Source organism: Ixodes scapularis, unplaced genomic scaffold (assembly GCF_016920785.2).
Source record: "Ixodes scapularis isolate PalLabHiFi unplaced genomic scaffold, ASM1692078v2 PGA_scaffold5__190_contigs__length_132052651, whole genome shotgun sequence".
Taxonomy (NCBI): domain Eukaryota; kingdom Metazoa; phylum Arthropoda; class Arachnida; order Ixodida; family Ixodidae; genus Ixodes; species Ixodes scapularis.
In genome coordinates this window covers 35,695,319-35,709,429 of record NW_024609880.1, presented here as the reverse complement: position 1 = coordinate 35,709,429, position 14,111 = coordinate 35,695,319, and the positions used below count along the sequence as shown (strand labels likewise).

At 46.9% G+C, this 14,111-nt stretch overlaps 1 protein-coding gene across 4 annotated transcripts in view; it reads right to left on the bottom strand.

The window, feature by feature from the left end:
* Positions 1-14,111, bottom strand: part of LOC8038802 (IQCJ-SCHIP1 readthrough transcript protein) — a 104,123-nt gene that overhangs the window by 34,303 nt on the left and 55,709 nt on the right. For all 4 annotated transcript variants that reach the window (XM_029982769.4, XM_029982770.4, XM_040499335.2 and 1 more), the window contains 3 exons: positions 11,915-11,979; positions 6,393-6,467; positions 5,073-5,808 (listed from right to left, as the gene is read on the bottom strand). In XM_029982769.4, the coding sequence (XP_029838629.2) occupies positions 5,073-5,808; positions 6,393-6,467; positions 11,915-11,979 (876 nt within the window). The remainder of the gene's footprint in view (positions 1-5,072; positions 5,809-6,392; positions 6,468-11,914; positions 11,980-14,111) is intronic.

Here is a 14,111-nt window from a genome sequence, read left to right as displayed (position 1 = left end):
TCAGCAAAAACCACCGTTACGCTGCGGTGTCTGCGCGCATTGTTATCCAAACGATTCATACTGCTTCACCAGCGGCCGAGACACAGGTGAACACACCCTGGCAAGTAAAGTGTCGGTGGAAAATTCGAGTTAAAAAAAATCCGGTTATCTAAAAAGAAGTTATGGAACGTTAATTGCTATAGAATACTTGACTAAACTCGTCCATTGGACGAGTTTAGTCAGATCATATCGTTTCTGTTGTCTCGGGCATTGTCCATACTTTGTTTAACCTCGGGTCAGATCAAAGTGCCACTGAGGCGAGCCGAGACAGTCAAACAAGCAACGCCAAAAGCGCAACGTCACGGTGCTGGTATTATTTCTGTGCGTGCGTTATAATCGGCTCTAAACGAATGAGGCGCAGTAAATATATGCTCTTTGACTTTGAGCTTTTAGTGTGTGTGTCCGTGTTTGTATGAGCCCTTGACAGCACTCTGACTTATGACGAAGCGAAGTGGATAACTATAGGCAACCGGCAACGGCCAGGCGGCGTCAGCAGGGTGAGAGCGCACGGTTATACCCTATCTCGTTGTAACTTGGCAAACGGCGAACGATAAGCCCCACATTGCGTGCCGAATGCTTCGAAATGCGCGACGTATACGAGCGCAAGTCACACATATTGGAGCATGACGCTTCGGAGTTGAGGCGCGCTCCGGTGATAGGCAGTCACGTTCCGATTGGCCCGCCAGGGCCGTAGCTTTCGCTCTACTGGCACGTTACGCGATCACGGCTTCCTGGGATACCCAGTATTTCTTGCTTCGGACACTAGGCTCAGCGGCGCCACCAGAGTAATAGCTCGCGTTTGAACAATGCAGCCGCCACTCCCAGGGGTACCCAATATATCTTGCTTCAGTCCAGTTCCGATTTCTTTCCGACACCCAATCGATATGATTCTTTATGATACAGGAACTCGCGAGGGCACAATCTCTGTCGCAGCTGGGAAACGCCCTCTCTACATGCACTCAGCCCCTCCTAGATAACAAAGACGCAGTGCCGAATGAGATGGCGTCATCAGAGAAGGCCAACACGGCAGGTACAGATCGGACACGACGATTGCGTCCATTCGGCTTGAGTCGAATTTGAGCTCTGACGCAGCAGTTTCCAATCTTTGCCCAGCGTAGGCCTTCTCTGATTCGCCATCTCGTCGAGCACTGCGGTTTTGTTAAGAGGTGTTGCTACCGTTGCACGTTGATTCGTGCACACTAAGTCAAGAAAAGTGCATCGTCATGGCGTCCATCGTCTTTGTGCGTCCGCTATCACCAACTGAACCGGTCGTGCGCAGAAAAAAGAAAGCGCAGGACTGGGTTTAGTTTAAAATCCTTTGTTACTGCTTTTACAAGTAACGACAACCATTACAAATGACAAAGCACATTCCGCTGGAACAAAATGGTGGCGTTCAGTTCAAACCTCTGCTGTGCGCCGCCATTCGCTTCCTAAAACCTGCACCGTCACGCAGTCGGCGCTTCAAAGAATGTCGCAAGATCTAGGATTCTCTTATCTAGGGAGGGACTTTGATTTAGCCGATGATAGTAAACGCACAGACGACAAACAACCGTGACAATGCAGTTTTGTTGCTGTTTTATTGGTCCCATCAGACCGTGGCGTTGACTGCGGTCGCCCTAATTCAGAACGCAAGTTCGTCTGCTTCTTTGGCAGGGGTTCTGGTGATGTCAGAACGCCACACTCTGATTGGCTCTTACTGGACGGATGGTGGGAAGACCTCGAAGAAGGCTGCCTTGAGGTTTACCCACTATCTTTTCAATCAGAGTCAATCGGAGCTCGGCGTTCTGACGTCACCAGAACCCCTGTAAAAGAAGCAGACGAACTTGTGCTCCCTATTGGAAACAGAGTATAGTATGCGAAGCGCAAGTTCGCCTGCTTCTTGCACAGGGGTTGTGGTGACGTCAGGACGCCGAGCTGTTGTTGGCCTTGATTGAAGGATAGTGGGTAGAACTCAAGTCAGCTTGCTTTGAGGTCTACCCACTATCCATCAATCGGAGTCAATCAGAGCCAATCCGAGCTCGGCCTTCTGACGTCAGAACAACCCCTGCAAAAGAAGCTGACGAACTTGCGCTCCGTATAGCAACTTATACGAGGTAGCGCACGCTCACCTCGGAGTCTGATAAATCCTCGACGTCACTTTCATCCTCGTAGCATATCCGGTACATGGAGGACACATAGTTAGTGTCCCACGAAAGGCACTTTCGGGTCTTGTCATCCGGGTGAGTTTCGAGAAGTCTGAATGCCATGACTTGCCCACGTCCCATCCCGTCCACGGGAGACGCATATCAGTGCACGTGGGCAGACCCCGCGATACGGACCCGCTGACGACGCCACGGCGAAGACGGCGAACAACGGTCGCGTTTCCGATCAAACGTTCACGTGGCCAGTTTGTTGGCGGCAAAGAGGAGAGAGTGTAGAGTCGCGCACATCGCACAAACTTTCCCAAATGTGCGCGCGGTCGTCGCGTCAGCACAGTTCGTTCTGCGTCTCGCGTTTCCCATGTGGACCAAACGATGATTCACGAAGCCCTCAAGTTCCAGCGCCACGAAGCCGGCGCGATAAAACTCCGCGGCGACGACGACGTCGCGGGAGCACCCTTTTTGCTGCTTCCCGGAAATGAGAATGCTTCCACGACGACGTCATATCCGCCTGTGCGTTTCAAAATAAACGGCATGAGTAGCGGCGGCAGAAGGACGCGCAATCAGGAGCACTTGTTGCTTGGAGTGTCGGGTGTCAAACTGCCGGAGACCCCGGCCTGCTGGCGCGAAGCCACCACTCCCACCAACGACAGAAAAAATTATAAAGAGTTCGCGCGAAGATTTGCTTTAAAACAACGAAGGATGCGGGACAGTGCGGATGATGATTTCATGGCTTGCTTAAGCCCTGCTTCACATTTATTATATGCCCAGCTTGTCATTTCTTATATTAAATGTTCTGACTCTCTGAACCTCTTGGCCCATATGGATCTCTTGACGCGTTGTATCTTTTGACTCGTTGGATATTTTGACCAATATTGGATATTTTTAATCCGTGGATTTCTTGACTCGGCTGTCACGTGACTGTTGGACCTCTTGACTCGTTATACCTCTTAACTCGTTGAATTTTTGACTCGCTCGATCTCTTGACCTGTTGGATCTCTTGGTTCAATGACTATCATGACTTTTTCTTCGCCGATATTGGATCTTTTGACTCGTTCGATGTTTTGACCCATATTGGATTTTTTGACTGGATGGATGTTTTGAAACAAAATGAAGCCCGGCCATCTCACGTCTGAAAAGACGCTGTCCCAAGATAACGGAAGGTCGGTGAATACTTGCTTTAATGGCAATTTTAATTAAACGCTGATCTTGCCGAGGTCTGCACTAACTCGCCAAATGGCCTGAATCCACGCAAGAGTCTCATTTAATGTTTAGCCCAGGAATGTCGTTGTCTTCCTGAAGATGTCAGAGGAACCCCAAAATAAGCCTGAGCTCTGTGAAACACTCAGGGGAACCAAAAATGTGCTCATGAGTAGAAAGTTATAGCCGATCGTTTTTGGGGCCACGCTATCCTTTCGGACGAGGCACTTCAAAGCAGGCTTCACACAGTGGCAGCGCGAGCTGTCCAATACCACCAGATTGATTGTGACATCTTCCAAACATGTGTTCGTTACCGTGGTAATTTTGCACAAAATTGCTAATTCAAAGCGAAGCAAAAATAACTAATAAAACTGTAAAAGAATGACACGTGCAAAAAAGCTGATTGTGATCACTAAAATAATTTTTTTTTTGGGACGCACCCTTAAAATATATTATTCAGCGCACTAAACATGTACTTTTGAAGAATAGCCTTAACAGAGTATTCTTTAATTTTAAAATCGCTCGTAGAAAGGTTTGGGTTCTTTATAAAGTACTCCCGCCAGTCTAAAAGCTAGGAAAAGGAATTGACCATAGTTGAAACGAACTGAATTATCCTCTAAGGGCTATATCACAAACGGCGGCGCTGCGCCGGCAATCACGGTATACACCAAAAGGAAGGCGCGCGTGTGCCAAGAAAGTACACCTGAGATGCACCATGCTCTAAAAATGATAACGCGTTCAGGATTACAACGGTTGACGGAGAGCAGAATGTACGATCAAACGTTGGAGGTATTCGCCTGCTTCGCAATCTGGCAAGCACCTGCTGTCGGACTGTATTCTTTGCATAGTAAAAAACTTCCGTTTCCATGTTTTTTTTTTTGTTTTTTTGTTAAATCTTTTTTGAACGCTCCAAAGCGGCTTATGACAAGTATAGCCAGACGGAAGAGGTTAAAAATCTGTACGACTCGCGCGTAAAAGGAGACGCCGTATTAACTTCTTTCGAATTCACGCTTAGATGGTAAATGGATTGCATTCCAGAAAACCGGAAACGAGATGCATCAAGCGTTAATTAATGTAGCCCCAATTTAACCAGTTGCACTGACTGTACCTTTCCGTTGGTGATGCCGTATACGTCAGTACCAACGGCTACACTGTAGAGTGTATCTTTAACTGTAGCTACTTTGGGAGCTAGGAATTCACCTAAAGCACGAAGAAAAATTATGCCCCCAAATTACCGATATGAACAGTCTTTAACGATGGCATATGTATTACAGCTGCGTGACAACAAAATCGTATCGTGAACTCGACAAAAAGGAGAGCTCAAGCTTGGGACTTGCAGTGAAAGCAAGGGCTGGCTGGCGTTTTCTGCTGGTGGAGAAATTACCACACCATTTACTCGGCTGGACGCCAGCCGAGTAAATGGTGGCTTTTTTTTTTTTTTACCGTGACCAGTCGAAGTGAACATTTAAAGCATAAACACGGACTGCCACTGAAATCATATACGTACACGACAGCGAAAATATATATAAAAAACTAAGTAAAGGAGTTCTGAACACGCTTTCTCGATAGAGAGAAAAAATATATATACATCCGTGAATAACGTGCGTACTTTATTCGCTATACCTATAGTTCGTGGGAACCTGATGTTTTCAATGACTGACGTATGGCGCTTCAGGGGATGTCAAGTGGGCTTACCCTCGCGATCCAGTCGGCCTCCTTAGCGGCTCTGGCCAGCTGCGTCTCCATGGCGTCCCAGTCGATGGTCGGCATCGTCGTCTCGATGTTGTAAACGTCGAAGTCGCGCTGCGGCGACGCAGTCCGGCGACGCCCCTCGGGAAACCTGGACCGCCGCACCTTCTCCGGGGTAAAGTTGAGGAGCGACGCCGCCGACGTGGTCGCCTCCCTGGTCAGCTCCGCCTTGTCGAAGATCTGCGCCACCTGGTCCGGCCACCGGGCCTCCTCCTCTTCCTCGAGCCTCCGACGACACGCGTTGCGCACGGCTTCGTCGTCGAGGTTCAGGTTACGAGCGTCCGCCGTGTTGAGGATCTTGGTCTCGGTACGGTTACCCGTGCTGAGGTCCACCAAGCTTCCAGGCGCCCAAACGTTGACCAGGTCGCTGGTCGCGTCTAAGGAAGGCGACGGCCCCACGTTCAGCGAGAGCACGTTGGCCAGCTGGGGCGACACCGGACGTGCCGTCACGAAGTCGATCCGGGACTCGACGAGGTTGTTGTTGTTGGCCTCCGGGCTCCCGTTCTCGGTTGTCTGGCTCATCTCCGAGGACTCTTCGTCCGAGGACGTGGAGGAGTCGTCCGAGCCGTAGCTGTTGGACCGCAGCAGGGACAGCGTGTCCTGCCGGTCGTCGGGCTCAGGGGAGGACAGTGACATGGCTCCTTCCGGCGAGAGCCGCTCCGGGGCCCATGCCGGTCGGAACCTGCGTTCGAGAAGTCTCCTTGATCAGCTCAAGAAATGCGGAAGTGTAGAGTTACTAGTGTAAGCTAACTGACATGCATAGGAATAGACATATGTTTAATTAGAAGAGACTGACTTAGACCTATAATGCGTCCAACAAAGAAATATAATTCCCTCTAGAGAACGACATCCAAAGTACTAATATGTAGTGTTACATTGAATATTTATGTGAACTGGTAACAGAATGCAATTTACACTTCTATGGGCTTTGCTCTATAATGTGGGTCATGAAACATTCAAACCAGCGTCTTTATTTTTGTCACGTATAATATCTAGGTTCACATGGTATAACTACCCTAGAGTAATTTTCTGGCTCACAACGGCAATATACAGCATGTCTAGATACTTGAAGATCCTTACTAAATAAAATAGAGAGTAAATCACCACCTTCACATTTGGAGAAACGTTTTTGAAACTTGTCACACCCTGGGAAGCTTCCTTGATTAAAGGGTAATGCTCATTACACTGTGATTCTGATATAGTTTTAAACTACAAACTGGGTCGACAGCAGGAATGTTTGCGGAAAGGAGACATTAAGGGTCTTACGGAAAGGGTGCTGTCTTGTCTGATGTTCCCCTGTAGGACCTCAGCCGGTCCTCGAAGCCGGGGCTAACGTGGCGGCTGAAAGAAAAGAGTCACGTTCCAAGAGCACCATGAGAAAGGCGCCAACTCCGCATAATTTTTCCATAGGCTGTCGACACCTTTGACTATAGTCTAAGACAGAATCCGTCGCGGTGTCGTGTCACAACTGTAGTTGCAGAGCTCTGAACAATAGCTTAACACTAGCTCGTTTTGCCGCCAGCATAAAGAGGGAATACATGTACGATTGTGAAAATAATTACAAACATACCGTGTTGTAGGCGTTACCGAAAAAATGTAACAAAATACGCTACTCGTTACATGCAAATAAAAGGAACGCGTAACCAGCCTACATTACCTGCAAATAAAAGGAAAGCTTTACAGTTACCGAAAATGTAACGCACGTTACTTTTGATTTACTTTTTTCTATTTATGAGTTAAGCTTTTTCTAAAGTGGGAGTGTTTGTGGGGGAAAAGAAAGGCGAAATGTTGAAGGTATGCGGTATGAATGCAAGAACTCATGACTTGGTGCATAGAAACACGGAAAAAATTGGAGGGTAATTTTTTTTTATGTCTTGGGACGAAGACGTAACGAGTAACGTAATTATGTTACACGGTACTCAAAGTAAGTATCGTAAACACGTTATCCGGTACTATTTTTGAAAGGGTAACTAGTCGTTACTACGTTACCGAACAAATTAACCCGTTACCGGTGTCACCGTTACTTGAAATGCGTTACGGCCAACGTTGCAGACAGGCATGGTCAAATTCCTTGGCTATAGCCTAATACGAAATCTTTTGCAGTGCCGTGTCTCAACGGTAGTTGAGCCGTATAACAATAGCGCAGCAATAGCTCGCTTTGCTGCCAGCACGAAGAGGGAATGGTAGTACAATTGAAAAACTATACTTCGTTCCATCTTCTGTTGAACTGCAACTGGAGGCTAGGGGCTGTGACGCGGCCCTGGAAAGGCATTCTTACGCATCAAAAAGCTGTGCGTCAAAGATTTTAATAGTGTAAGTCACGTAACCTTTGTAATTATCATAATGTTCGTGTTTCGTACCAGTGATACATAATTTATGTTCCAATGGAGCTCTCAAACTTGACATTTAATATATACACATGCAGCATGTTTGGAGAAATTAGCCTTCTGGTTGGCAACGCTGTCGTTGCCGTCACGGAGGATCCCTGCCTTGATTTATGCAGATGACGTGGTACTTATGGCGGGGTCCTTGGAGGAACTTCAGGAATTACTGGACATCTGTGGAAAAGAGGGAACCACCCTGGGGCTAACGTTCAACCCCAGCAAGTCTGGAGTCCTTGGGGCGGGGGTGGAGCAACAGGAAACAGAGGATGCCTCTACGCAGCTTTCGCAGAGAGTGAACATCCAGGGCCAAAAGATAGAGTGGAGGACCGAATATAAGTACCTGGGAGTGACGCTGCAGTCGGGACAAAAGTACCTCGAACAACATGAGGCCGAGCTGCGGACCACGGCGAACAAGCGCAAGGGCTACCTGGGATGCAGGGGAATGTGGAGCTTCAGCCGATACGAGACGGTGCGGGCACTCTGGAAAATGGTGGCGGTGCCGGGTTTGACCTTTGCCAATGCCGTACTGTGCCTGTCGGCACGTACACGAGAACATCTGGAAGTGAGGCAGCGAGAGGTGGGTCGCCTGGCGCTGGGAACACACCGAAACACCACCAGTGAGTACGTCCAGGGCGACATGGGTTGGTCCTGCTTTGAGGCCCGTGAGGCCAGCAGCAAACTGATTTTCGAGCGGCAGCTTTGCACTTTGCCGGAACAACGATGGGCTCGCCAGGTGTTCAAGTACATCCACCTTCGAAGCATCAACACCCGGTGGGTAAGGAGAGTGAACAAGCTCACGGAGCGATATGACGTGCCACGGGTGCTGCTGTGCGAGGTCGAATCTCCGGGGACGGCGAAACAGGTGCGGGAACGCGTGAAGGAGACAAAAACGACCAGATGGGTCGCCGCGGCCGTCCCTCGCCGTCTACGGTGCGGAAAAGAAGAGCATTGTGGGCGTGGATTTCGTCGACAACTCGAGGGGCAGTGGGCTGCTGTGCGAGGCACGAAGTGGAGTGTTGAGGACACGCCACCTGAGGTCCAAGTACACGCCGGGGATGGACGGTACATGCCAGCTATGTGGCCAGCAGGAGGAGACAGCTGAACATATCATAATGGAGTGCCGAGAGCTGAGACCGCTGATGCCACCAGATCTGGTGGATTATGCGGTTGCACTGGGTCTGAAAGGGTTGGACTTGGGACCGACACCATCGACAGGGCAGGGGCAGACGACGCAGACGACGTGCATTAATGAAGTGGGAAGTCGAGACCATGGTGGCCAGCGCAGTCCGCGGGGGGATGTCGGCGGCCTCGGGGTGGTTGAAATCACAAAGCGAAGACTGGAGGACTGGTGGGGGAAAACTGTGAGGAGGGTGGGGGGCAATGGCAATCAAATTTAGGTTTTTTTTTTTTTTTTTTTTGGCTAGATCCAGTTTTGTTAAAACTGTGATCGCCCGATACAAAGGGTTAAGCCACCATATCTATATCCATATCCATATCCATTTGTTTATTCAAAATTCATGGCACCATGGCCGATGCGACGTGCTGCAAAGAAATGTTTCTTCAGAATGAGAGTTTTATTTGAAAGTTTTTATGCACAAGCTGAACAAAAGTTCGATATTTATTGGAAGAAACAATTTGAACTTCAAAAATTACCTCGCTGTTCGTTTACAATGTTACCTGACATATGTAACTGCGCCAACTGCGCTCTTACTTTCGTTCGCCGTAATGGCCGCGGAATGGCAGGCCCGACTCCGCCGACAGCTTCTGTGTTTTCTTTGCCAGCTAACTTCCAGACAGTTAAAAAAAAATCTGTATTTTGGAAGAGAAGTGCAGCAAATTGTGCTCAACGTCTACTACGAACTTCGCTTTCAACCTCCGAACGAATCGTACAGAGCAGTTGTTCAAAGAGCATCTGAGATGTGGTGAATGTGGAAAAAAAAAAAGAAAAAGTGGCAGTGGTAGCATATCTGGTGTCGCCGGCGAAAACACGTTTATTCGTCAGAACCGCATGCCATTATTCGCGTTGCAAAAAGGGCAAAAAATCAGTGCTGTACACGTTCCTCAAAAAAGGAACGAAAGCTCGTTCCTCGTTCCTTCTGATTTCTGGAACGGGTTCCCGTTACAAGTTCCATATGTGAAAAAGGAACTCGTTCCCGTTACAGTTCGAAAAATGGAACGTATCGTTACAGGGACGGAACGAGCGGGTTGGTATGGATAGTAAACTTGTGTTTGTCCGTCCTTTCTCGTTTTCTTCCTCAAGTTTACTATCGTTACATATACGTTACATTTGCTTATTACTATTTTAAACGTGAAAACAGCGCAAAAAATTGAACAAAGGACAAGTGAAAGAAGTGCACGGACAAAGCACTGTTTTCCGTGCACTTCTTTCACTTGTCCTTTGTTCAATTTTTTGCGCTGTTTTCAAGTTTGACGATGTTCAACCAACTAGCCCAACTTACCGCCTTGTTACTATATTTAGTTACATAGAACAAATATATTTTTTTTTAATCTATCCCATCAAATGGCAACATACGAATTTGAATGCCGTGATGGAAGGGCACCAGGAGAAGAAAGCAAGCAACGCAGGGTTTCATTCGTTAATGTATTCATATTAAAAAAAAAAAAAGAATTTAGCTTTTAACCGTATTTATGTTTGTGGTGGGCGGAATCAAACGAGCAAAATATACTGTTACCCTACATTGCTCTGCGAACTTTAAAACAGTTGCTTCTCGATGTTGATGTCCGCAAAACGATGAATGGAAGAAAAGGTTACGACTTCGGGAGGTCAGTCTTGAAAACTACCTCTCCTTCTTCATGAAGGTTGAATTAGTCGTTCAGTTTGAAGGTGTGGGGCGAATGAAAGTTATTTTTTTGTATCTTATAAATAAGTGATCATTGTTCGGGATTCAAGAGTGCGTTCGATGTCTGGTAACATGTTATTTTGTTGAAACTCTAGGTCCCTGTGAAACTTCCATGATGGCTATAGTCTGCTTTATATTTCTAGGTATATGAGGAACCGTGGAAGCAAAGAAATTAGCCCAGTTTGAAACGTCTTTTTTCTGTCTTTTCTTTTGACTAAAAGTTTTGCTCTTTTGTACTGCAGTCTTGGGCATTGAAAAAAGAAGCATTATTAACTAGCTTCCCTGCACCCGACTGTTACTGAACGAGGATAACACAAAATAAACCCTAAGATAATTAACCAAGAAGTTAGCGAGATTCTGCTCTCGGTAAAGATATTGTTTTTATACTTTTGAAACTTCCCTCGTAGAAATTAAAAAAAAAAAAAAAAACACTGCACGAAAAAAAGGAACGCCGTTACTCTTTCCGTGCCAGTAAAAATGTAACGCGTTCCCGTTCCAGTTCCAGCGATGCAAAATGGAACGGCGGCGTTCCTTCGTTCCTCCTAAAAGGAACGCCGTTCCTTGGAACGCCGTTCCGTACAACACTGCAAAAAATAGCTTCGTTCCGGAGCGCATGCTCCGTCAGTCACTTCCACACAGCTCTTTGTAGTGTAGTGTTAGTAGAGTTAATTGTCGGGATCGGAACTTTCAAAACCGACCCTGCGAGTCCATGCCGGCGAGACATTTCGCAAGGGCGCAAGGGGTTGGAGTCGACGTTTCACTGTCCAGGCCGACCTGGCCCGTTGAGTAATGGAAAAGCTTATAATTTTCTGTGTGCCACAAGCAATGAACCGAAGAGTTCCTGTGGACCTTGCTTCCGCTCGACGTGCAAGGCCTTTGTGAAAGTACACCGTGCCATCCCACCGATCCCACTCAAAAAGAAATGGAGACTACACAGCTACGCGTCCACCTCGGTACGCCAAGAGGTTCCAGCCGTGATCACCGAAGGTGCTTGAACTTCTGCAATAAATCGAGCAAAGTACACGAAATCCGAGCGTACTTTCCCCCTCCGCTAAGCCTCTCACAACGAAGTTGTGAGCAACTTAGCGGAGGGAGAAACGTTTTGACAATCCCGCAGCGCTCTCCGCAAACCTCTACGATACCCAGAACTCTACAGTCAAGGCCATCGGTGCGCAGGCGCGGCTTCTTGGTTGTGGAAGGCTTAGCCAGAGGGGGATACGCCATCTACGAAAACTCCCAAATGTCAGTCGGAGTCACATTGCACCACGAAAAGCCTTTCTTTGAATGGCGGAGTCTACTACATCAAAAAAGCGACCCCGTGTAAATAATTAAAAAAAAAAAGAAGTCTTGAAAACATTGGGAGTAGAAGATCGGATGGTGTAAGGCTGTAAGCTATGGATAAAATTGGCGGATGGAGACAAAAGGCGGCAACAAAGTTTCAGATCTGGGTAAGGTACATGGTTAGCAATATCACTACGCGTGTATAGGGTTATGCACATGGGGATATTCAATCCCGGGGTCGCAAGAGTAACGAAGAGCTCACCTGTGCAGCAGACATTTTTCTTCTGGAAGGGGGACGTTCAGCTTGAGCCTCATTGTGGCCAATTCCTGCACAAAAAGAAGAAGAAAAAAACCTTTTTTTTTTTAAGATTTTGCTATTTTTCTGATTTGAAAGTTTGCGTTGCCTTCTCATAAATAAGGAGCTCAATTCTCAGTGTTCTAGCCTCGGATGCTATAACCTGTAATGCGTAGGCGTGGGGTTTCATTTATCCATGGTTTTCTACCATATTTGAGTAGTTCGTTATTAAAGTACAATTGTTTAAGAACTTTATATAATATTTGTACTGCAATTCAGTACTCCGAACTGAAGTAATTCTAGTTAGGGCACCGTTCACGCAAAAAAATTCCAAACATTGGAATTACAATCGCAACTACTTTTTGCCAGGATTTTGTCACGCTGGAGCTGAAACGTAGGAGTCACAGAAATGACAGTAATCTCTGCGCGTATGTTTTGTGGCCCTTTTCCCAGCTTATGGCGCGTTGGAGAAAATAAGAACTGCGCCCCTATTCCATCACCTGGCCTCGCTCTATACACTCCGTGCGGGAACTATTAGAGAAGTTCGCGTGGCGCCCCCTTACGGCGAACCGGCGTGACGTCACGGCGAGGAGAGAATTTTTCCCCGACTCGCCCCGCTCGCCCTATGGAGGCTGTGACGACGCTAGCTGTCGGCGCGCTCGTTTCTATTTAATTTTTTTCGGCGTGTTTTTCGTAGGAAGTGTAAATTTTTATATGTGCCTTTATTGAGGTATGGCTTGTAGCTACAGGCGAAACTTCAACCAACATTGTAAGCATGGTTGAATGGCAGGCAAAGCATGACTCACAGCTGGTATATGAAAACAAAGAAATATAGTCACAATTGCAGGAGCATCACTATAGATTTACGTCTCGCACAATAAATGCTGCTGATGGTCTGAATGAATTGGCAGGTTATGTATACTATTTCTTTTGTATCTCTGTTTTTAAACAAGATAGCCGAAGCAGAAAAGCTGCATGCTGCTCGAGCAACATGCTAAATACAGTCTGGGCCATGGGGAGAGAATCACAAGTAAGACAACCCAAATGCAGGGGAAAAGTAAAAAAAAAACAAAAAAAAAAACGAGGAGCATTTATTATATACATTGGTCGCATTTGACCTTTGCTGGATTCGGATAATATTTCAATGGACTACACGGGTGATATCTGTGGACTTGTCTATATAAGCGAAGGTGTCTAGCTCGTTATTAGTCCCTTAAGCCCTAAAATTTAGATTTTACTAAAATCAAATTGTCCTAAAGCTAAAATACCAGAAGCTTTTCTCACGCAGACTGTCGCCCTTCACACGTTTCACATTTTTTGCTACTAGTGCTGCATCTACCACTGGACAGACGTTCGAATGCTTGCTTTTACTCCTGTTTTCCTCTGTTGTCAGAGAGTCCAGCTGTAGGGAGTTTGGAGGCTGAGGAAGCTTTTGGGGACCTGCAGCAGTGTATCTTTTAATTGGAAATGACAATTCAGACTAAACGGTGTATTTTCCGAATACGCAAGTCTGGAATAAAGAATCTCAGAAAAAATTATAGACATTACAAATTACAGCACTATTTGCTGTGCACATTTTGGGCAGTTCAATACATATCATACAGGCAACTGGGGGCAATTCGGCCGTTTTTGCTGCTACGATACAAACTAATTTCCAGTAATTGTGCATCTTCTAAGAAATATACCTGAATACGTGTATAAACCATATAATTAATTCACGAAGAAGCTACATTTATGTAAAACAAGCCTGTTCCACGAGCACTTCAAAGATCATCAGACGCAGGGCCTTTAAAACATCTGCGAACCATCGCATGCAGAGTGGCACCGCAAAGTCGGGGTCGCGAGCTAATTTGCCGACCAGCCAAACGCCCATGATATAAAAGCCACTTCAAATGCCTTGAAAGCGGGATGTAATATTGTCCTAAATCATGAACATGCAAGGAACAGGATTCCAGAGTCTGAAACACTCGCGCCACCGCTTCACCGACCCCTCGCAAGATTGCCTTGTGTCCTGTGGACGGACGGGGAGGCTCATCGGCGGAATCGCCTCCGCCGATAGCTTTCGGGATTTGTAACCCAATTTTAAAGGTAAAAGGGACAAGCAGGCTTATAAAATGTACGGAAGCACGTCAATATCGGCCTAACTCAACGTCTTGTAGACCGG